At 44.6% G+C, this 23,024-nt stretch overlaps 1 protein-coding gene and 2 pseudogenes across 1 annotated transcript; all 3 read right to left on the reverse strand.

The window, feature by feature from the left end:
* Nucleotides 1–818: 818 nt before the first annotated feature.
* LOC125549210 (S-adenosyl-methionine 4-1-methyl-2-pyrrolidinyl-3-oxobutanic acid methyltransferase-like) lies at nucleotides 819–2,851 on the reverse strand. Its single transcript, XM_048712675.2, has 4 exons — nucleotides 2,692–2,851; nucleotides 2,143–2,538; nucleotides 1,797–2,063; nucleotides 819–1,708 (listed from the first exon to the last, which is right to left on the reverse strand). The coding sequence occupies exons 1-4, from the start codon at nucleotides 2,764–2,766 to the stop codon at nucleotides 1,367–1,369; spliced, it is 1,080 nt and encodes a 359-aa protein (XP_048568632.1). The 5' UTR covers nucleotides 2,767–2,851; the 3' UTR covers nucleotides 819–1,366.
* A 9,259-nt stretch (nucleotides 2,852–12,110) lies between these two features.
* LOC125549211 (salicylate/benzoate carboxyl methyltransferase-like) lies at nucleotides 12,111–13,377 on the reverse strand (annotated as a pseudogene).
* Nucleotides 13,378–18,813: 5,436 nt separating this feature from the next.
* LOC125549214 (S-adenosyl-methionine 4-1-methyl-2-pyrrolidinyl-3-oxobutanic acid methyltransferase-like) lies at nucleotides 18,814–21,420 on the reverse strand (annotated as a pseudogene).
* Between the last annotated feature and the right edge of the window lie 1,604 nt (nucleotides 21,421–23,024).

A 23,024-nucleotide genomic window follows, 5' to 3' on the forward strand; every position in this document is an offset into this window, starting at 1 on the left:
TCATAACCCATGGCACGATACCAAATGCAGTCTTAAGTCTGAAGATGTTAGACGTAGCATGTCCTCCACCTTGACTTTAATGGCAATAAAAAGGCTGCCACGAGACATCCCCGGCAGATCTAGGGCAGTGCTGGACTTGCAGCCAAAAAATTGTTAGCTAATGTTTTTACACAAGCCAATATTCGGCAATACTGAAACTTACCAAAAAGAATGGAGAACTTTTTTAAGGTTGCCATAATTAGCAGCCAACCAGTAGGTTTGCCCAAACATTTGGCATTACAATATCAAACCAGCTGGTTGCCTGTTAATCCGTGGTATGCTGCCACGTGTCACACACCATCAACACTCAACAGTGATTAAAAGGGCCGAAAAAGCTAGAACAAGGGAACACCCCACATACTTCATCTTTAAATAGAAAAAAATGAAGCACATAGTTGAGGCGCGTTATCAGGCATGCAGAACAAAAATAGTGGCAATAGCAGTAGAAAACCGTTCATGCCTCCAGTCGCCAAGCTACAGACAACAGATATGAAACAAAGCTAGAAGCAGAATCCCCGTTGATGCGCTTGGCCTGAAGGACCCATGGAGACGCTGCCACATCAAAGACTGGCCTGAAAGTTACCTCGAGGCCTCTTCCAACTTAATTGCACGCCACTTGTTGCATTTGTGCATGCGTCACACCTACTTTGAAACCTGTTAAGGCGTAATAAGATTAACATACCAACCATTAGGATGCCACAGACAAGGCAACTGGAGGTTCTCATCAGATGCAGTGTATCTTGAAGAAATCAAGCAAGCAGGGAGACACATCGGTTAACTTCTTTTTTTGATAAAAACACATGTAACTTTATTCATTCTCAAAACCATTACAGGTGTTACATTGCTTTGGATCTGAGATTCAAGAATTACAAAGTAGCTCTCACGACTAAGAATTACAATAAAATATTTTGAAGACATTTTCTCCGTGGTATCAATCTTTGCAAGATGAAATGCCGCCTTGACTTCAGTAAAGAGACTGCAATTAGATTGGAGCAACGCTACTGCTACTCGTTCACATGCACAGACTCAAATACCAATAAGGGTGTCTGAAAGGCCCTTGAGCCAGCCATCCAAAAAGATGGGAAGTCGCGAGCGATGAGTGTGCTTGGGCCGGGGATGATTCCCTAGAAGTGCGGGTCGTTGAATCACAAAAACATAACAAAAATGTCGTGGAAAGATTCCAACTACACACAGATCAAACCAACAAAAGCAACATGTGACACAATAACATAAACTCATCAGATCCGAAATATCAAATCTGTGAGGACACCGAACTCTCTATCTTCACGGCACCGCCACAAACTAGAGTAACCGCCGGTGTGCCTGGTCATGCCTTCTTGAGGGATACCGCCAGCATCGGTCGTGGGCTTTTGGCATGTTCGAGTTGCAAGCTGCCTTCCAAGCTCCAACGTCGCTCCAAGGTCCTCATGAATTCATCCATGACTTCTCCAAAATGAAGGACTATTATGGGCTCAAATATGGCTCTGGTCACACTAGCAAACCTGCTTGGGACCATAAGTGCGCTGTCCAGACCGACAAAAGGATTGTTCGCCTGCATCTCAGTGATTGAAAACGAGCCTTCATCTTGGATGATCTCCCTCAGCTCTTTGTTGGAAGGTTCATACACAGGCAAATAGAAAGAGTCAAACTTTGCTTTGTCGATTACACCCTGTCAAAAGCATACCAAAAGATCTGGAGGTCAAATACTCAGCGTTTGTTACTAAATTATGAAAATGCGATGCTAGAAAATATTGTACCTCTGAGACCATGACGCTTAGAATCTGAGCTACGAATTCGCAGAGGTGAGAGAATTCGGGGGTGATTACATCAGAATCCCTCCCTACAAGGGAAACAACCATCCGGCCTCCTGGAATCATTTCTTTGGCCCTCAGCTCGAGGAAACGTGTAAAATCTTTTCTGAACTGCTGTGCATAAGCCTGCAGGACCATAGGGCGCCTTTCAAGTCTGGTATGCTCATCAATGTCATACGCCGGGATCTGGTTCTTTGTTAGATCTTCAGGAGCCTGCGGAGATAAGGTTTTGCTTGTACAAAATCAACAGAAAAGCAATGGATCAATCCAACGAGCAGTTTTAAACGCACACCTTTGAGAGCCAATGCAGGCTGTTGGACGAGAAGACAAGATGCAAGGAACCACTAGTGAAGAGCCTCTCGTAAAACGACCCCGGTAAAACACCGGCCATGACAATGGTGTCGTTGCTGCTTTGACGTAGCATGACCAGGTTCTTCACCACCATGTTGAAGTCGTTGTCAGGCAGGTCGTTGAGAAGCACAGACACTTCAGGAGGTGGCTGTAGGAACTGGTGGCAGTGATTGTGGATGGCCTCAATGGCAATCGACACTAGCGCTATCGCGTTTGGACCAGAGGAGCAGCCCAGGTCGACAATCACCATCTTTGTGGGCAACAAGGTGCTAGTGCCGGGGCATAAATCAACGATGGCCGCTTCTATCAGTGGTTTCATCCTCTTCTGCTCACCATTCTGTAAATCAAGGTGCAGTTCTTCAGAAAATGTGCACATTATAATGAGTAGTGTGGCTCCCAAGCATGTGTGAAGAAATTCCTGATGGAATTGTCGATGGAAGCCAGGTGTCAACAGCATAGTGAGTTAATCTGGAGGGAAAAATATACATACCTGAACAAAGGAGTTGCGAGCATAGCTTGTTTCCCCTTGTCCTTGATTCATATGCACCGTCAACATGGACGCCATCGCCAGCTTCTTGGAGCAGGACTAACGTCAGTCACCTCCAGATTAAAGCTATGTGAAGGAACCAGATTATAGTAGCTAGCCGGAGAGGCCTGGCTCGCATATACATATATATATATATATATCTATGTCTATGATCAGGATTCCATGATTTCTAGCAACGTTTAGCCCACGCTGGCTACTTTTCCTACGTTGAAAGCTGCTTCAGTTTTTTTTTTTTTTTGAAAAGTCTGCTGCAGCGTTGGCTCGCGTTGCATCTCGGTACTGCATCCCGAAATAGATGACATATAAATTGTGTCAAAAAGTCAATACCTTTCTAGTTTGGCCGAACATAGATACAAAAATATAAATATACACAATATCAATATATCCATCATTAGTTATATTTTCAAAACTTATTTTTTATATATTATAATTATTGATATTTCCTACTCTCTCAATTCCACAATGTAATGCTTCCTCTATTCACGTGCTTCAACTTTGACCGTAAATTTAACTACCAAGACCGATTGCGGCGGGAGAAAAAATTATATCAGTGAATTCGTATTCGAAAAAAGTTTTCAATTATATAGTTTTTTCTCCTACCGCAGTTGGTCTCGTTGGTTAAATTTATGGTCAAAGTTGGACCTCGGGAAGCGCGGACGCACTATATTTTAAAATGAAGGGAGTACTATATATTTGGTCAAACATGTATTTTGTTGACCTTTTGACTTATTTTATACGCGTATATTTGCGAACAGAGGGATTAAGTGACATTCATGCAAGAATGCGCGTATGAATCAATGGAATCATTTTCCTCGGTCTATATTTTTTTTATACACAGCAGTAAATAAACAGTGAGAAAAAACTACGAAACTAAATAAACAGTAAAAAAAATTCAAATTTCCAGGTCTTGGCCATTTATTTGTGTTGTCAAATATTTTGATTTATCGTTCAGTTTTTTATTATAAATTTTGCAGCTGAACCTGAATCTGAACTTCCAGTGTACGTTTCACCCTTGTTTTTTCACGCATTTTGACTCTCGTTAATTATTGTGGTTCTGCAATCTCGTGTCTTCCACTGTTTTCGGTCAATGCAGGCATACGACTTTTGCTCAGTAAGACTGTTATATGAACACGTGCGTGCGTGTACTGCTGTGCTCCAAAGTCTCTCTGGATATAAGCAACCGGAATTTTATGCCGCACGCTGCTACGACCAAAGAACACGTGAGTTGTAGGGTGTGGTACTATTGACTGCATGGTATTCCCTTCGTTTCATATTACTTGTCGCTGATTTAGTATAATTTTATACTAAATTAGCGACAAGTAATATGGAATCGAGGGAGTAGCTGACAATGTTCCAGTCCGGCTGCTTCGAACGGTCACTCCCCGCTTCAGATCTAATACCAAGACAGATCGAGGTCACATACGTACGTATACGCACGTGTTCCAGTCCGGGTGCAACATAGTAGTGTTTCAATACGTGGGCTAGGGCGTCTCCAAACCGGATCACCAAATTTTCGCCCACGAATATCCACGGACAGCCGGCCGGACAGAGAGGGGCCATCCGATGTCCGCGCGAGATTCGAACAAAATAAGCAAGTTGAGTTGATGCTAGCGGCGGGCGTCCGACTTGACGGTGGTTTTGGACAAATCAAGCACATAGACCTCCATGATAGCATCTCCAATAGCCGTCCAATGCGCGACGCGCTAAATATCAGAATACATCATCATATGAGTCAGTTTTTGCGCGCGGCGGTGCGCTGGTTCCAGCAGGCGCCCTATATTTCATCTTTTTTTTTCTTGACGCCTATTATGTGAACTACGATTCGATACACATTTGGTTCCGGTAGTATAAATGTGAGATAGTTCGTCACATAGCCTACTTCTACGATACAAAATAGTGCATAGATAGTTTATAATCTTCTCCTACAATATATAGATAAAACGAAAAACTACTACTACACGTCATTCTCCAACTCGAACTCTGCCTCGGTGATGTCCTCCTCCGACGTCTGATGGTAGGCGTCAAGGAACCGCTCGTCGCTGGAGTCCCAGGACGACGCATCTCCTAGCGCGATGTTGAATTTAGCGACCGCCTTCCGCGTTCACTTGTCCTCGCGATAGGAGGCTCGCTCCTCCCTCCTCTCGTCCCTCTCCGTCCTCCTCTCGGCGAAGCACTGTTCCTCATTGATGATGTCTTGCGGGAAGCGTTAGCGCCACAGTGCCATGGCTTCCTCATCCATCTCGGCCAGGCTGAGACGGCGCTCCCGCCTCCGGTTCTCGCGACGATCCTCGTCGGTGAGAAGCCGCGGGGGAGGCGCCAACTCCTGTGCCCACTCCCGCGTCGCCACGTCCGTGAAGTTCCTTTCCCAATGGGACCGCCGGAGGCGCCACGCCGCAGAATCGTACGCACGGGCGCCCTCCTAGGCGGTGTCGAAGGTTCCGAGGCTGAGGTGCACGTCGCCCGGCCGAATCTCGATGGAGTAGGTGCCGGACGGACGCATGCGGATGCCGTGGTAGCCCAAAGCTCCCCGACGCCGAGGTGGCATGGTGGCATGTCAGCGGCGAGGAGAGAAAGCGGTAGAGGGAGCGACGATAGAGTGGCAGAGGACGCTGCAATTTTATAGGTGCGCCAGACGTGGTCCGCGAAATCTAGCGTGCGAGCTGCTGCCTTTTCCCGCATGCTAGTTTCCCGCCTCCGGTGAAGTGCACGATAACGTCCCGCGCGCGTCTTTTGACACGACTGTTGGAGATGCTCTGAGTACCCAAGCAAGTGCCACCTGGGTCTTGGTGAATGCTGCGGTAGGCTTCACACACTCAACCAGCGCCGTTTGGACATTGACCTTGGCGGTAGGTAGCAAAAACCTATCAGTATGGACGACGGCAATAGAAAAAAGGAACAAATCCGAGAAAGATTTTAGGACGGGTCAAATCGTGCTAAAGTTTGACTGAAGGGTCAGAACAGTGAATTTAACAGCCCCATGCTGCTCCCAGCTTTGCATTTGGACGAAAACACAATGTCAGCACCGACACCTTTTAAGGTATATAGTAATGGAGGGACACAGCTTTGGTGCCTTAAAGGCACCTGTCTTTAGGTCACTAACATATAGGCCAGCACCTGTCTTTGAGTCATTGACATATGAGCTAGTTATATATTGGGTCTATATATCATAGACATAAAGACAAATGCCTTAAGGCACCAAAGCATAGTCCGTAGCGGAGGCGAGAGAGTTGGCCTCCGCATCGAGGACCGGGCTTCACTGGGTGTCATATTGGGCACGCGGAACGCAGCACCTCCCTCTGTTGCGTGAACTCGTTGTCAGACCGAGCAGTGAACTGTGGCGCCTTCTGGTCCTCGTCGTCCGACGCGATTGGCTCCGCCTTCATGGTGGATGGAGCCATGGACAACGACGGGTCCAGCGACAAAATAATTTTAAACAATAGTATTTTATAGTCTAGCTAGTGCCAAAGTTTTCTTAAACAATATGAGCAATTATAGATCAACTTTTGACAAGCTGTTACTTCTTGCCAATAGCCGACGATTCTTCTTCGAAAGAACATAATACTAGGACCTTATCGGTTCTTATCCAGCGACGACAACTCATTTGTTTGCAATGCACAAATAACGGAATTGGTGGCAAGGTTCACTGTTTTGGTTACCGAATAGGCCACTTTTACCGAGGGGGACTGGTAAACATGGTTACCATGAAATTTTGAACGAAATTTATAATTTGAATTTGAATTCAATTTTTTTCAAGTTGATATAGATAGCACTTGAACTTATATTAGTTCAAAAAAGAGTGAAAGAAGGAGAACTTGAACCAACTAACTTTCAAAACTGCAAGAAGGAGAACTTGAACCAACTAACTATCTTCTATCATCTATCTTCTATCTTCTATTTACTAATTGGAGGCACCATACAAACTCCCATATTAATCCACATCATTAAGAATATTTCAACCATCGATTCTATATAATTGATTTATCTTGACCTTACGATTTGTGTTGCATTAATCTTGCTGGAAAAAATACACAATCTGACCCAACCTACACGTAGGTAATGACTAGCAGAAGAAAAAAAATCATCCCTCCTAGAAACCACGTACAGAATTCTCATTCCCTCAAATCATCCCGTCCACCGACCTTCCAAGTCCTACTCTACCGGGAGTGTCACATCCAACCTCAAAATCAAGAAGATACAATTTTGGTCATCCCACCAGCACCGTAGTATGCTTTCCATGGCGCTGCTCCACCAGGAGCGTCACCTCCGGCTCAGGTTTGAGAGGCTGCAATTTTGGTTATTGCAGCAGCGCGATGGTCATCAGCGGTCCAGGTAATACAGTGGACACAGCCGTCTTAGACAACCCCGGGTATGCTCTTGGGCTAAACACTGATTTCTCGGATTCACTCAGTAGGCAATATATGTGCAACTCGCAACCTTCTATGTGTAATCATTTTTTTTATTTTTTTTAGAAAAGAAGGATATACCCCCGGCCTCTGCATCTGGACGATGCAGGCAACCATATTATTAATTATTCACAAAGACCATACAAGGTGATACATCAATGAGCCTGAAGCCACCATCTTCGCAACACCGTTGCTACTCCTATCCCCTTAATGAAGGCATGCCAATGTGTGTAATCATTATAGGATACTAACACACCGACACCTCTATTTTTATAATCTCAGCATAATATATATAGCTTTTGTTGGATGGCTTTTTAAACTATGCCATCAGCCTCTACAGAGATGAATAGATTGTCTTTTCGATAGATCTTCTACTTATAGCGGCGGTTCTTGGTGGCATGGAGCAATGGAGGTATGGCGTCAGATGTGTGGCGATGGACACGCGCAGGAGGTCGACGTTGTCTGGCGTCATGGTGGCGTCGATGGCAGAGAGGCCTGACAAGGTCGATACGTCAGTACATGCTTTGAGGATGGATCGAGGGAAGACGAAGGTGACGGCCCTTTGCAGCGTGTGCGTGTGGTACTCACTGAGAATGCACCGGACCGGAGTGTTACCCAGTCCCGCCTATGTGGCTTTGGATAGGGCATCCGGCGTTAGTTGTTAGGATTTTGTGCGATGTCTGTTTGGTATTTGGCCCGGACATTCGGCACACCTTCATCAAAAGGATAGGAGTAGCGACAAGTGTTGTCTAGATGGTGGCCTCGGGCTTACTGTTGTATTTCTTTGTAAGATCTTTGTGAATAATAAATAATATGGCCGCATGCATCTCCCAGATGCAGAGGCCGGGGGTGATTCTTCCTTTTCTAAAAAAAAGAGAAGATCTTCTACTCCATGTTTGTTTATGATCCAAGCTCACCCGCCGTATAGCTGCATTGTTTTTCATTGTTTTCATAGCAACCAGTCTTAAGTGGTTGTGTCACTTTTAGTTCTGTTCTTAATATTGTATTAGCTGATCCAAAGATTTCTTCTTACACTTTTTTATTTTGTCTAGGTATCCTCTCTACAACACAAGGGTTGACTCAGAGTTCTCTCCTAAGTTCTTATTGTTTTGTCTCGGTATCCTCAATACCACACAAGAGTTGTCTAATAGTTCTCTACTTAGTTCATCAAATATTATCCTCATCGGTGATCAAAGCCATTTTGGACCAGGAAACTACATGGAAGTGAAAGAGATTTTGTGGATTGAAAATCAATGCACAGTGTCCATGAAGTTTCTGTACTTGGAGCACATAGTACTATAATAATGCAATCTCTGTGAAGAATATCATCAAGTAAGAGAGATTCATGGCAAGTGTATGTCGTAATCTACTACTCTGCATGTATTTCCTAAAATTGTACTGAAATAGTTCCTTATTTCCTAAAGCTTTAGTTAATTCAAGATTTATGTTAACAAATAAGAAGCACATTTGGGAATGATTCTGATCTGTATACATAACTTCGAATTTGAGATGCTACATTGTTCTTCTCTTGGGGAGTTGGTGCAAAATCTATATGAAAACCATTTGAAGTCCAGGACCGGAGGTGACGCTCTTTGTTCCAGTTCTTATGTATATATGCAAGAATTTATCTGTAGTAAGCTGATATATTCAAACCTGTTGATACTTTTAAGGCTATCGGCATCATGCCAGTGCAAGACAAGCACCACGTCTCTTCCTCCAATTATCCCATCAGTAGCATGTGACAATGGCATATGTCTGATGAAATCACACGAGAACAACCATGGACCAAGCTTGGAGGTGCCTCATTTGCCATTATTTTTTACACCTCTCATTTGCCATTTTGTTGAGTAGGGTGTCATGATTTAGAATAGTATCTGACCAGCTGAGCTCACAGTGTTCTGCATCTATTCAATTGTCCACGTACTGTTGACATTAAAATTTGCCAGTTTTCTAATGAGGTATATTGTTGTTCATTGGGAGAGAGCTTGCTTAGTGCATCATTAATCTGTATTGTTTGTAAGAATTATTTTTTCTGAACATTCCAATCTTTACCTGTTCAAGGCTTCAATCTCAGCTTTAGTTCTTAAATATCCTATCCTGCATGTTTTGTGGCTACAACCGAACAAAATGTCAGTCCAAATATGTTATTCTTAGCCATGGTGTACTAACTAGCCTTTTCTTTTCTCCATATAATGTAACTATTGTTGAATTAATTGGTTGGGAAATGCCCATCATTTCTTGCAAAGAATCATGATTATTGATTGTGTGAAAAAAAATAGAATAGCAGCCAGTTTGATACAACTTATTTCGGCAGTAAGTTTTATTTCAGAAAGGAGGTGCATGTTGATACTCTGTAACCATGTCTGCTTCTAAATGTTATAGCTTGGTGTTAAAATCACAAGCCAGGTCGTAACAGTTAGCTTTACACAGCTACTTTTCATACGTTCGAACTTTATTATTACTCAAAGTACTGCTAAATTGTAGTTCGTATGTAGATGTCGTTGAGAATTTTTTTTCTTAACTGATCACACTGTCTTACCTAATATCAGTTTTGTATCGGATTCTGTGAAGCATGCATCCCATGACTCCCGCGAACAATATTTGTTCTGAATTGCTATCTCAATCTATCAAATTTGACACCCCCAATATCCCCAATTCAACTGCAAACATGTTTAATCTATATGTATATTATACAAGGATGAAAGTAATGCCGCTCGGATGCGTGGAGTGGAGGAAAAATCTTGAGATAGCTAGATACCTGAAATGATAAGATGTCAACATCCTATAATTACATTCATGTAAATCCATTGAAGTTTTGGATCAGATATTCCAGACATAAACCTGTACTTTTTTTGTTTTTGCTACCAACTTTAACCTCTTATTCTTTTTTACCGTGGGCTTTCAAACAAGCTAACATTGTTTTATATGCTAATTTCAAACAATAAGTTCAAGCATGGCAGCAACGTGGGATATGCTTAAACGCTATAATAGGAATGGTAAATGAAACATATTTTAATGTTTACATTTCAAAATTATATTGGCATCACAAGATTATGGCTATCAGTTAAGAGTCATAAGTAAGTTAAGATTTTGATTCTCCACGTGTTCTTTTTTTATCGATCGGTTTTCTCCAAGTGTTTGTGAAATGAGGAAACAACTGTTTTGAGATTCATTTGCAATAAAACAAGCTATGTGTTTAAGTGTTTTAGATAGTAAACTTTGAGAGCTTATTTCTGAATCTTAGTATCAGTCAATCATACATTTTTTATATAGAAATATTCTTTCAAAATAAAGTTTACTAATATTTGTTCAAATAGCTAGCCCATGAGGGTGCACGGGTTGATGACTAGTGTTGAACTAATTGAGGTGCTGCCGTACTGTACTGTACACTGGGCGTTTAAATTAAAAATACTCAAAAAATTCGATTTTTTTTGCTTAAAATGCCCATTTACTGGGGGGCATGGAAATACGCGGTAACCATGGTAAATCTCGAAATTTCGAGCGGTAACCAAAACCCTGGCGAGGTTCCATATCCTTCTGTGTCACTAGCTGGCTTGGTTTGCTCGTACACTGGCTTGTGCGTCGGGCTGCATCTGTCTTGGGCCTGGTCTTCTTGGTGCTAAAACAAAGTTAAATAGAATGATTGCATGATAGTCAACTTTCAAGTGAAATGTTCTATTCCAGTTAATTATTGTTCATGGTGTGGTGCTCCTGAGTGTGCTACAGTGCTCATGGTGCTCCCATCGCTGAAGCAAGGGTCATATAGAGCTAGTGCTTACATGTGCATTAGTTGGAAGGGTCATATAGAGCTAGTGCTTACATGTGCATTAGTTGGTTGCTAGTAGTTTGTTTATTCATCACATGGATACGATATGAAACATTTACTATAGTTGACACTCAATGTCGGCAAGGAGTTTCTTTCCTGCATCAGCCACACGAAGACCAGCGATGCAGAATTAACTAAAACGCATTAGTGCCAACTGGTATTATTGATTTTATAACTGCTTCAGTCTCATCCCACATCTTACCCAAACAGATTTTATAACTGCTTCAGTCTCATCACACATGACGGATGTGGCGCTTTATTGCCGGATGTGGCGCTTTACATATTTATTTTCTCCTTTTTTGCTCGGATTTTGAGCTTCCTTGAATGTTAAGACTCTTTTACGATTTCTAATAATATGGCTGCATGCATCGACTGATGCAGAGGCCGGAGGTATTCCTCCTTTAAAAAAATATCTTACCCAAACAGACATAACATAAACCTCAGGCTGAATTTGTTGCCCAAGAAATTTAGGGCAATATTTGGTGTGCAGCAAAAAAAGGAAAATACTAATGCTTTTGCAAGCCAATATCCGGTCATATCAAAACAACCCAACCAGTTATGTAATTTAGGTACCAACATTTGGGGAGCCAGTTGGGTTTCAAACCATGCAGCCTGCCAATCCGCCCTATGCAGACGACAGTAACAAACATAATAGTTTTCTTCATCTTCTGCATGCCGTCGACAGTAACGAAAAAGGGAACAGAAAAACTAGAGCAAGGGGACCACGGTGCTTCATCTTTAGACAGAGACACAAAGTATGTAGTTGAGCCTTACTGTCTGGCAAGCAGAAAAAGGATTAGTAGAAAATCATCCATACCTTTAAATTATATAACAAGCTTATAACAGATCACACCACAGAGACAAAAGGTAAAGAAAACAGAACGCCAATTAATGAGCCCGGAAGAACATAGGGAGACATCTCTTTCAGCTTGCGTACCACTTGTCGCACTTATGCCAGCACCTGCTTGAACATCCTAATCAGGAAACCTCGCGTGAAGTGAACAGACCTGCCCAACCTATCAAGGGGTAAAGGTCACCATACCAACCATTACAACGCCACAACAAGCGGTTCTCATCAAATTCTGTGTATTCTGGAGGAATCAAGCTAGCAGTGACTCACACCGGTTACCTGGTCATGCCCTCTTGAGGGATACGGCCACCCTCGGTCATGGGCTTCTGGCAAAGTCGTCTTGCTTTGCATCATGCCCTCCACACTCCAGCGCCGCTCCAAGGTCCTCACGAATTCATCCATGACTTGTCCAAAATGCTGGACTATTACTGGCTCAAATACGGCTCTCGTCATATTCACAAACCTGCTTGGTACCATGAGTGCGCTGTCGAGCCCGCTTTGAGGGCCGTGCACCTGCATCTCACTGACTGAGAAGGAGCCCTCATCTTGAATGATCTCTCTCAGCTCTTTGACGGAAGGTTCATAGAACGGCATGTAGAAAGAATCAAACTTCGCTTTGTCGATCACACCCTGTCAAAAGCATACCAAAAGATTTGGAGGTCAAATACCCACGCGTGTTAACAAATTATAAATAGTAATCCCTCGGTGCCAAAATGAAAGACCATTTTCGACACTAGTGTCAAAAAACGTCTTATATTTTGGGACGGAGAGAGTACTATACTAGAAAAAAAAAACAATGAAAACGTACATCTGAGACCATTACCCTTAGAATCTGAGCTATGAATTCCCACATGTGAGAGAATTTGGGGGCAATTACACCTGACCCGAGTCCCTTCATACAAGGGAAATGACCATCCGGCCTCCTGGGATCAATTCTTTGGCTCTGAGCTCCAGGAAACTTGTGAAGTCCTTCTTCAATTGTTGTGCATAAGCCTCAATGACCATAGGGTGCCTTTCCAGCCTAGTGTGCTTATCAATGTCATACGCCGGGATCTGGTTCCTTGTTAGATCCTTAGGAGCCTGTAGAGACAAGGTTTTGGTTACAGAACCAACCAAGAGAAGCACTGGATCAATCCAACGAGCAGTTTTAAACTCGCACCTTTGATAGCCAATGCAGGCTGTTGGACGAGCATACAAGATGCAAGGAACCACTAGTGAAGAGCCTCTCATAAAAAGACCCCGGTATGATACCAGTGACAACGATAGGATTGTTGTTGCTTTGACGGAGTGTGACCAGGCTCTTCACCACTGTGTTGAAGTCGTTATCAGGCAGGTCGTTGAGCTTCTGGTGGTCGCTGTAAGAACTGGAAGCAGTGACTGTGGATGGCGTCGATGGCGGTCGACACCAGTGCTAGCACATTTGGACCGGAGGAGCACCCCAGGTAGGCAACCACAATCTTCGTTGGCAATAAGGCGCTGGTGCTTGTGCTGCTGCATAACTCAGCAATGGCTGCTTCTATCATCGACTTCAACCTCTTTTGCTCAGCATTCTGCAATCGATTGAGTAGTAGTTCTTCGGAAAATCCAGTCTCTAATGTTCTCTTTATATTCTTTAAAATGTTTTCAGATTATATAGTTTACTAAGTAATATAAGCTGTGTGAACGTATTCTTGACAGAACTGTCTTGAGAAGCAAAGGAATCAAAAGGTCCAAGCTAGGGTTCCTCCCCTGCTCCCCCGCCACCGCTGGCCACCCCTCACCACCTCCAGCCGGCGCCGGTCGCCGGCGCGCGCGCCCCCCGGCCTACCTCCCTCTCCCCCTCCTCCTCCCCCTCCCCCGGCGCTCCCGTCGCCCCCCCCCCCCCCCTAGGCGGCGGAGCGCCCCCCCTGCCCGCCTCCCCGTCTCGACCCCCTCCTCCTCCATCTCCCTTCGCCGTCGCCGGCAGTGGCCTTCGGCGTGCCCCGATGGCGCCGGCACCGGCGGACGTCCATTCCCTGTGCGCCTGGAGGGGGAGTCGGGGCTCCCTCCTGCCCGGCGGCTGTGCTCCTCGGCTCGCGGCGCTGGGGCCCGGCGACGGAGTTCTGCGGGCCTCGGGTGGTCTCGACGTGGCGGCGTGGCTGTTGGCTGCGGGGCGGCGCAGGGGGCGGCTGGCCGGCAGCGCCCGCTCGGCCCAGACCTGTGCCCTTTCGGGTCCCATCTGGTATGGGCCGGGCCTTCCGTCCGGGGCACGACGGCGTACCTCCCTGGTGGTGCGGCGAGGCGGCCATTGATGCGGTGGTAATGGCTTCGGCGGCCAGCGTGCTGCAGCATTGCTGCAGGGACTGTCCGAACCCGTTGGGATTCGGCCGGGCCGGTGTGGCCTGGCAAGTCCCTGTCGCTATGTCCGGTCGGCTCAGCGCAATGGTGGAGGTTGTTCCCTCCTGCGGCTGCGTTGCGGTTGCCACCGAGCCCGGTGTCTTCTTGTCCTACCTCCACGTCTCGTGTTGGTGGCCTTAGTGAGATGGTGATGATGGTGCGGTATCCGTGGTGACACAGGCTGGTGGGCGGCATGTTGGGCGGTGCGCTTCCGTTTGTTTGGGGTGCCGGTGGTGGTTTCGGGGCGGGAGAAATCTCTAGCGGCTGCGCCCGTGGGTGTTGCCGGACCCTCCTGAGGTGTGTCCACTAGTAGAAAAGGGGGCTTTGGTCCAGGCCGGGTAAGCCCATTAGTCCTGGGTGCATTTATCCCGGTTCGTGCGGCTAAGGCATTAGTCCCGGTTCACCTGGGCCCTTTAGTCCCGGTTCGTGCCACGAACCGGGACTAAAGGGTGCGATGCCCATTAGTCCCGGTTGGTGGCACCAACCGGGACTAAAGGTCTAACCTTTAGTAATGGGCTTTGAGGCATTAGTACCGGTTCATGGCATGAACCGGTACTAAAGGTCCCATTTACAAACTCCCCCCCCCCCCCCCCGTGGACCGCCTTTTCAGTTTTAGAAAAAACAAAAGAAAATGATGGAAATGTCAATAAAAATAAAATAAAATAAGTTTCACATGTGATATGTGGTCTAGTTGTTGGTAAAATTTACAAATATGAATTTCGACTTTATTTACAAAATCTCTCTGGAATTTGTAAAATGGGCATAACTTTTGCATACGAACTCGGATTAAAAAGTTTTTTATATGAAAAATCATCTACTCGAAAAGTTACATCCGATGGAGACTACATGGAAGTGAAAGAGATTTTGTGGATTGAAAATCAATGCACAGTGTCCATGAAGTTTCTGTACTTGGAGCACATAGTACTATAATAATGCAATCTCTGTGAAGAATATCATCAAGTAAGAGAGATTCATGGCAAGTGTATGTCGTAATCTACTACTCTGCATGTATTTCCTAAAATTGTACTGAAATAGTTCCTTATTTCCTAAAGCTTTAGTTAATTCAAGATTTATGTTAACAAATAAGAAGCACATTTGGGAGTGATTCTGATCTGTATACATAACTTCGAATTTGAGATGCTACATTGTTCTTCTCTTGGGGAGTTGGTGCAAAATCTATATGAAAACCATTTGAAGTCCAGGACTGGAGGTGACGCTCTTTGTTCCAGTTTCTTATGTATATATGCAAGAATTTATCTGCAGTAAGCTGATATATTCAAACCTGTTGATACTTTTAAGGCTATCGGCATCATGCCAGTGCAAGACAAGCACCACGTCTCTTCCTCCAATTATCCCATCAGTAGCATGTGACAATGGCATATGTCTGATGAAATCACACGAGAACAACCATGGACCAAGCTTGGAGGTTCCTCATTTGCCATTATTTTTTACACCTCTCATTTGCCATTTTGTTGAGTAGGGTGTCATGATTTAGAATAGTATCTGACCAGCTGAGCTCACAGTGTTCTGCATCTATCAACTGTCCACGTACTGTTGACATTAAAATTCGCCAGTTTTCTAATGAGGTATATTGTTGTTCATTGGGAGAGAGCTTGCTTAGTGCATCACTAATCTGTATTGTTTGTAAGAATTATTTTTTCTAAACATTCCAATCTTTACCTGTTCAAGGCTTCAATCTCAGCTTTAGTTCTTAAATATCCTATCCTGCATGTTTTGTGGCTACAACCGAACAAAATGTCAGTCCAAATATGTTATTCTTAGCCATGGTGTACTAACTAGCCTTTTCTTTTCTCCATATAATGTAACTATTGTTGAATTAATTGGTTGGGAAATGCCCATCATTTTTTGCAAAGAATCATGATTATTGATTGTGTGAAAAAAAATAGAATAGCAGCCAGTTTGATACAACTTATTTCGGCAGTAAGTTTTATTTCAGGAAGGAGGTGCATGTTGATACTCTGTAATCACGTCTGCTTCTAAATGTTATAGCTTGGTGTTAAAATCACAAGCCAGGTCGTAACAGTTAGCTTTACACAGCTACTTTTCATACGTTCGAACTTTATTATTACTCAAAGTACTGCTAAATTGTAGTTCGTATGTAGATGTCGTTGAGAATTTTGTTTCTTAACTGATCACACTGTCTTACCTAATATCAGTTTTGTATCGGATTCTGTGAAGCATTCATCCCATGACTCCCGCGAACAATATTTGTTGTGAATTGCTATCTCAATCTATCAAATTTGACACCCCCAATATCCCCAATTCAACTGCAAACATGTTTAATCTATATGTATATTATACAAGGAGGAAAGTAATGCCGCTCGGATGCGTGGAGTGGAGGAAAAATCTTGAGATAGCTAGATACCTGAAATGATAAGATCTCAACATCCTATAATTACATTCATGTAAATCCATTGAAGTTTTGTATCAGATATTCCAGACATAAACCTGTACTTTTTTTGTTTTTGCTACCAACTTTAACCTCTTATTCTTTTTTACCGTGGGCTTTCAAACAAGCTAACATTGTTTTATATGCTAATTTCAAACAATAAGTTCAAGCATGGCAGCAACGTGGGATATGCTTAAACGCTATAAAAGGAATGGTAAATGAAACATATTTTAATGTTTACATTTCAAAATTATATTGACATCACAAGATTATGGCTATCAGTTAAGAGTCATAAGTAAGTTAAGATTTTGATTCTCCACGTGTTCTTTTTTTATCGATCGGTTTTCTCCAAGTGTTTGTGAAATGAGGAAACAACTGTTTTGAGATTCATTTGCAATAAAACAAGCTATGTGTTTAAGTGTTTTAGATAGTAAACTTTGAGAGCTTATTTCTGAATCTTAGTATCAGTCAATCATACATTTTTCATATAGAAATATTCTTTCAAAATAAAGTTTACTAATATTTGTTCAAATAGCTAGCCCATGAGGGTGCACGGGTTGATGACTAGTGTTGAACTAATTGAGGTGCTGCCGTACTGTACTGTACACTGGGCGTTTAAATTAAAAATACTCAAAAAATTCGATTTTTTTTGCTTAAAATGCCCATTTACTGAGGGGCATGGAAATACGCGGTAACCATGGTAAATCTCGAAATTTCGAGCGGTAACCAAAACCCTGGCGAGGTTCCATATCCTTCTGTGTCACTAGCTGGCTTGGTTTGCTCGTACACTGGCTTGTGCGTCGGGCTGCATCTGTCTTGGGCCTGGTCTTCTTGGTGCTAAAACAAAGTTAAATAGAATGATTGCATGATAGTCAACTTTCAAGTGAAATGTTCTATTCCAGTTAATTATTGTTCATGGTGTGGTGCTCCTGAGTGTGCTACAGTGCTCATGGTGCTCCCATCGCTGAAGCAAGGGTCATATAGAGCTAGTGCTTACATGTGCATTAGTTGGAAGGGTCATATAGAGCTAGTGCTTACATGTGCATTAGTTGGAAGGGTCATATAGAGCTAGTGCTTACATGTGCATTAGTTGGTTGCTAGTAGTTTGTTTATTCATCACATGGATACGATACGAAACATTTACTATAGTTGACACTCAATGTCGGCAAGGAGTTTCTTTCCTGCATCAGCCACACGAAGACCAGCGATGCAGAATTAACGAAAACGCATTAGTGCCAACTGGTATTATTGATTTTATAACTGCTTCAGTCTCATCCCACATCTTACCCAAACAGATTTTATAACTGCTTCAGTCTCATCACACATGACGGATGTGGCGCTTTATTGCCGGATGTGGCGCTTTACATATTTATTTTCTCCTTTTTTGCTCGGATTTTGAGCTTCCTTGAATGTTAAGACTCTGTTACGATTTCTAATAATATGGCTGCATGCATCGTCTGATACAGAGGCTGGAGGTATTCCTCCTTTAAAAAAATATCTTACCCAAACAGACATAACATAAACCTCAGGCTGAATTTGTCGCCCAAGAAATTTAGGGCAATATTTGGTGTGCAGCAAAAAAAAAAGGAAAGTACTAATGCTTTTGCAAGCCAATATCCGGTCATATCAAAACAACCCAACCAGTTATGTAATTTAGGTACCAACATTTGGGGAGCCAGTTGGGTTTCAAACCATGCAGCCTGCCAATCCGCCCTATGCAGACGACAGTAACAAACATAATAGTTTTCTTCATCTTCTGCATGCCGTCGACAGTAACGAAAAAGGGAACAGAAAAACTAGAGCAAGGGGACCACGGTGCTTCATCTTTAGACAGAGACACAAAGTATATAGTTGAGCCTTACTGTCTGGCAGGCAGAAAAAGGATTAGTAGAAAATCATCCATACCTTTAAATTATAAAACAAGCTTATAACAGATCACACCACAGAGACAAAAGGTAAAGAAAACAGAACGCCAACTAATGAGCCCGGAAGAACATAGGGAGACATCTCTTTCAGCTTGCGTACCACTTGTCGCACTTATGCCAGCACCTGCTTGAACATCCTAATCAGGAAACCTCGCGTGAAGTGAACAGACCTGCCCAACCTATCAAGGGGTAAAGGTCACCATACCAACCATTACAACGCCACAACAAGCGGTTCTCATCAAATTCTGTGTATTCTGGAGGAATCAAGCTAGCAGTGATTCACACCGGTTACCTGGTCATGCCCTCTTGAGGGATACGGCCACCCTTGGTCGTGGGCTTCTGGCAAAGTCGTCTTGCATTGCATCATGCCCTCCACACTCCAGCGCCGCTCCAAGGTTCTCACGAATTCATCCATGACTTGTCCAAAATGCTGGACTATTACTAGCTCAAATACGGCTCTCGTCATATTCACAAACCTGCTTGGTACCATGAGTGCGCTGTCGAGCCCGCTTTGAGGGCCGTGCACCCGCATCTCACTGACTGAGAAGGAGCCCTCATCTTGAATGATCTCTCTCAGCTCTTTGACGGAAGGTTCATAGAACGGCATGTAGAAAGAATCAAACTTCGCTTTGTCGATCACACCCTGTCAAAAGCATACCAAAAGATTTGGAGGTCAAATACCCACGCGTGTTAACAAATTATAAATAGTAATCCCTCCGTGCCAAAATGAAAGACCATTTTCGATACTAGTGTCAAAAAACGTCTTATATTTTGGGATGGAGAGAGTACTATACTAGAAAAAAAAAACAATGAAAACGTACATCTGAGACCATTACCCTTAGAATCTGAGCTATGAATTCCCACATGTGAGAGAATTTGGGGGCAATTACACCTGACCCGAGTCCCTTCATACAAGGGAAATGACCATCCGGCCTCCTGGGATCAATTCTTTGGCTCTGAGCTCCAGGAAACTTGTGAAGTCCTTCTTCAATTGTTGTGCATAAGCCTCAATGACCATAGGGTGCCTTTCCAGCCTAGTGTGCTTATCAATGTCATACACCGGGATCTGGTTCCTTGTTAGATCCTTAGGAGCCTGTAGAGACAAGGTTTTGGTTACAGAACCAACCAAGAGAAGCACTGGATCAATCCAACGAGCAGTTTTAAACTCGCACCTTTGATAGCCAATGCAGGCTGTTGGACGAGCAGACAAGATGCAAGGAACCACTAGTGAAGAGCCTCTCATAAAAAGACCCCGGTATGATACCAGTGACAACGATAGGATTGTTGTTGCTTTGACGGAGTGTGACAAGGCTCTTCACCACTGTGTTGAAGTCGTTATCAGGCAGGTCGTTGAGCTTTTGGTGGTCGCTGTAAGAACTGGAAGCAGTGACTGTGGATGGCGTCGATGGCGGTCGACACCAGTGCTAGCACATTTGGACCGGAGGAGCACCCCAGGTAGGCAACCACAATCTTCGTTGGCAATAAGGCGCCGGTGCTTGTGCTGCTGCATAACTCAGCAATGGCTGCTTCTATCATCGACTTCAACCTCTTTTGCTCAGCATTCTGCAATCGATTGAGCAGTAGTTCTTCGGAAAATCCAGTCTCTAATGTTCTCTTTATATTCTTTAAAATGTTTTCAGATTATATAGTTTACTAAGTAATATAAGCTGTGTGAACGTATTCTTGACAGAACTGTCTTGAGAAGCAAAGGAATCAAAAGGTCCAAGCTAGGGTTCCTCCCCTGCTCCCCCGCCGCCGCTGGCCACCCCTCACCACCTCCAGCCGGCGCCGGTCGCCGGCGCGCGCGCCCCCCGGCCTACCTCCCTCTCCCCCTCCTCCTCCCCCTCCCCCGGCGCTCCCGTCGCCCCCCCCCCCCCCTAGGCGGCGGAGCGCCCCCCCTGCCCGCCTCCCCGTCTCGACCCCCTCCTCCTCCATCTCCCTTCGCCGTCGCCGGCAGTGGCCTTCGGCGTGCCCCGATGGCGCCGGCACCGGCGGACGTCCATTCCCTGTGCGCCTGGAGGGGGAGTCGGGGCTCCCTCCTGCCCGGCGGCTGTGCTGCTCGGCTCGTGGCGCTGGGGCCCGGCGACGGAGTTCTGCGGGCCTCGGGTGGTCTCGACGTGGCAGCGTGGCTGTTGGCTGCGGGGCGGCGCAGTGGGCGGCTGGCCGGCAGCGCCCGCTCGGCCCAGATCTGTGCCCTCAAAAAAAATTCAAAAAAAATTTCAAAAAAAATCAGGAAATTTCCTTTAGTACCGGTTGGTGTTACCAACCAGGACTAAAGGTGGACCGGCCACGTGGAGGGCCTTTAGTCCCGGTTCTGGATTGAACCTGGACTAAAGGGTCAGGGCATTAGTACCGACACTTTAGTCCCGGTTCCAGAACCGGGACTAAAGGCCCTTACGAACCGGGACTAAAGGCCCTTTTTCTACCAGTGGTCAGTGATAGCCCTTCCCCACTGACATGCATGTACCGGGGGAAACCCTAGGACTTGTCCAGGCAGCAGCGTCGTCGTCGTCGCATTTATTCATGAAGATGTTGCTTGATACGCAAGACTTCGGAGTGCTTGGCGGGCGTTGGTACTTCTCCGAAGGGTGCAGTGGGTGTCAGCCATCTTTGCTTAGTTGAGTTGCCGGCGTCGGCATTTATTTCTTTTTTCTTTCTCTCCTTTTTTCCTTTTGGTCTTGTTTGTGCTGCGGCTCCATCAAGCTGATTGTATCGGTTGGATGTTAATTTATAATCTAAAGCGGGGGGAAACCCCTTTTTCGTCCGAAGCAAAGGAATCAAAGAACATTATGTGCAAACGCGAATTATAAAGAGTGGGAAAAACGTACCTGAATACCGGAGTTGCGAGCATAGCTTGTTTCCCCTTGACCTTGATTCATATACACCACCTGTTTGGAGGTCATGGCTTTGCTTGGAGCAGAGCAAAACTCCAGATTTTGAATATGCAGGAACCAGATCAGGATGGCAATGCTGACAATGCACTGGAGGTACAATATACTCTTTTTTCTCTCTGATCAATGGAGAAGTCTTTCGTGGGCTTGTGGCTGCTTATGGGCAGCTATAGTAGGGTGGGTCAGGATGCTTCCTTATTTTAAACCTTATTACAATCAGCATTTGGATGCTTGCCAAAAGATGCTAGGGATGAACTGTAGTATTACCTCCATCCAAAAAAGCTTGTCTTAGATTTATTAGACAAATGTAAGACAAACTTTTTGGGACGGAGGGAGTACTTATTATAACTGGGGATCACTGATTTTCTAAACTACTTGGGCCCAACAAATGGTAATATCAATGTGCTAGATGACATGTTATGTAGATGCAGATCAGGTCACACTACATTGAAAACCATTCACTGCTAGAGGTTGTTTTCGATCCACGTAATTGCTATTTTTATATGTTCACTAGGCGAATCTACATGAATATCACATCGATATCTTCAGAGCATGTGGAGCGGAGCTGGTTCGATCTGCCAAACAAATTCAAAATCAGTCCCGCAGAAAATGAAAATAAAATTACACTCACCAATGCTGTAAGGCAACAATATAATATATTTTTCGATTACATTGCTAGTCGCCATAAGCTAAAGCCTGAGACCCTAAGGAGGCCGAGAAGGCTCCACAGTTGAAATCTCAAGCCTTGGTAAGTGATACAACCAGCATAACTATCAGTTTTTCAGTCTGATTTACTTGGGAGCTGCCTTGCAGGCTCAAGTGCTTCTCCGCTGTCCTCACAAATTCATCCATGACCTCTCCGGACGACCCAAAATGCTGGACAACTATTGGCTCGAATGCACCCCTCATACAATTTCTTCATTTGCCAAGAGTTATCGTGTCGTGCGAAATCAGACTCTAGGAGTTATCTTGAGCGCCACTTCTAGGAGATAGAGATAGTTTTCTTTCCTGTTTAAGTTACATGTATCTCTATTCCTAACCTTCTGTAAACTCTTTCGGTTAGTCCTCTACAATGTTCGCAAACTCATGTTCCCCTCACAACAATGCGTTTTTCTTGGCTATAGTGCTCAACACAAGGGTGTCAAGTGTCTAGATATTCCAACTAGTCGTGTGTATATTTCTCGTGATGTTGTTTTTGATGAAACCCAGTTTCCCTTTGAAAAACTACATCCAAATGCCGGTGCTCTTCTATGAAAGGAGATTCTTCTCCTTCTTTCTAATCTATCCGGAGTTGATTGTGTGGGCAATGATGACTGCATTGATCCAATTACGACTAATTCTTCTAATCGTTCATCTGAGTGTGCTGCTACAGGTGCCAACAGTGGCGAAAACGGTGCACAGAATGGTGCAAGAACGGCAGAAAACGGTGCTTCTACACGTTCTGCAGCTGCCACGGGCGATCCGACGCGATCTCCCTCGGGATGTGCGCCTCTGATCGCGCTAGGGCCGACAACATCGGTCTCGGGATTGCCGATCTGCCAGGCGGCCCCGCGCCCTGCGCCTGGCCTGCATCCACCTGCGGCTGGGCGCTCGCTTCCACCCGGCCTGACCCACTC

This window comes from Triticum urartu, chromosome 3A (assembly GCF_056163025.1).
Source record: "Triticum urartu cultivar PI428250 chromosome 3A, HENAU_Tu73, whole genome shotgun sequence".
In the NCBI taxonomy this organism is placed as follows: Eukaryota; Viridiplantae; Streptophyta; class Magnoliopsida; order Poales; family Poaceae; genus Triticum; species Triticum urartu.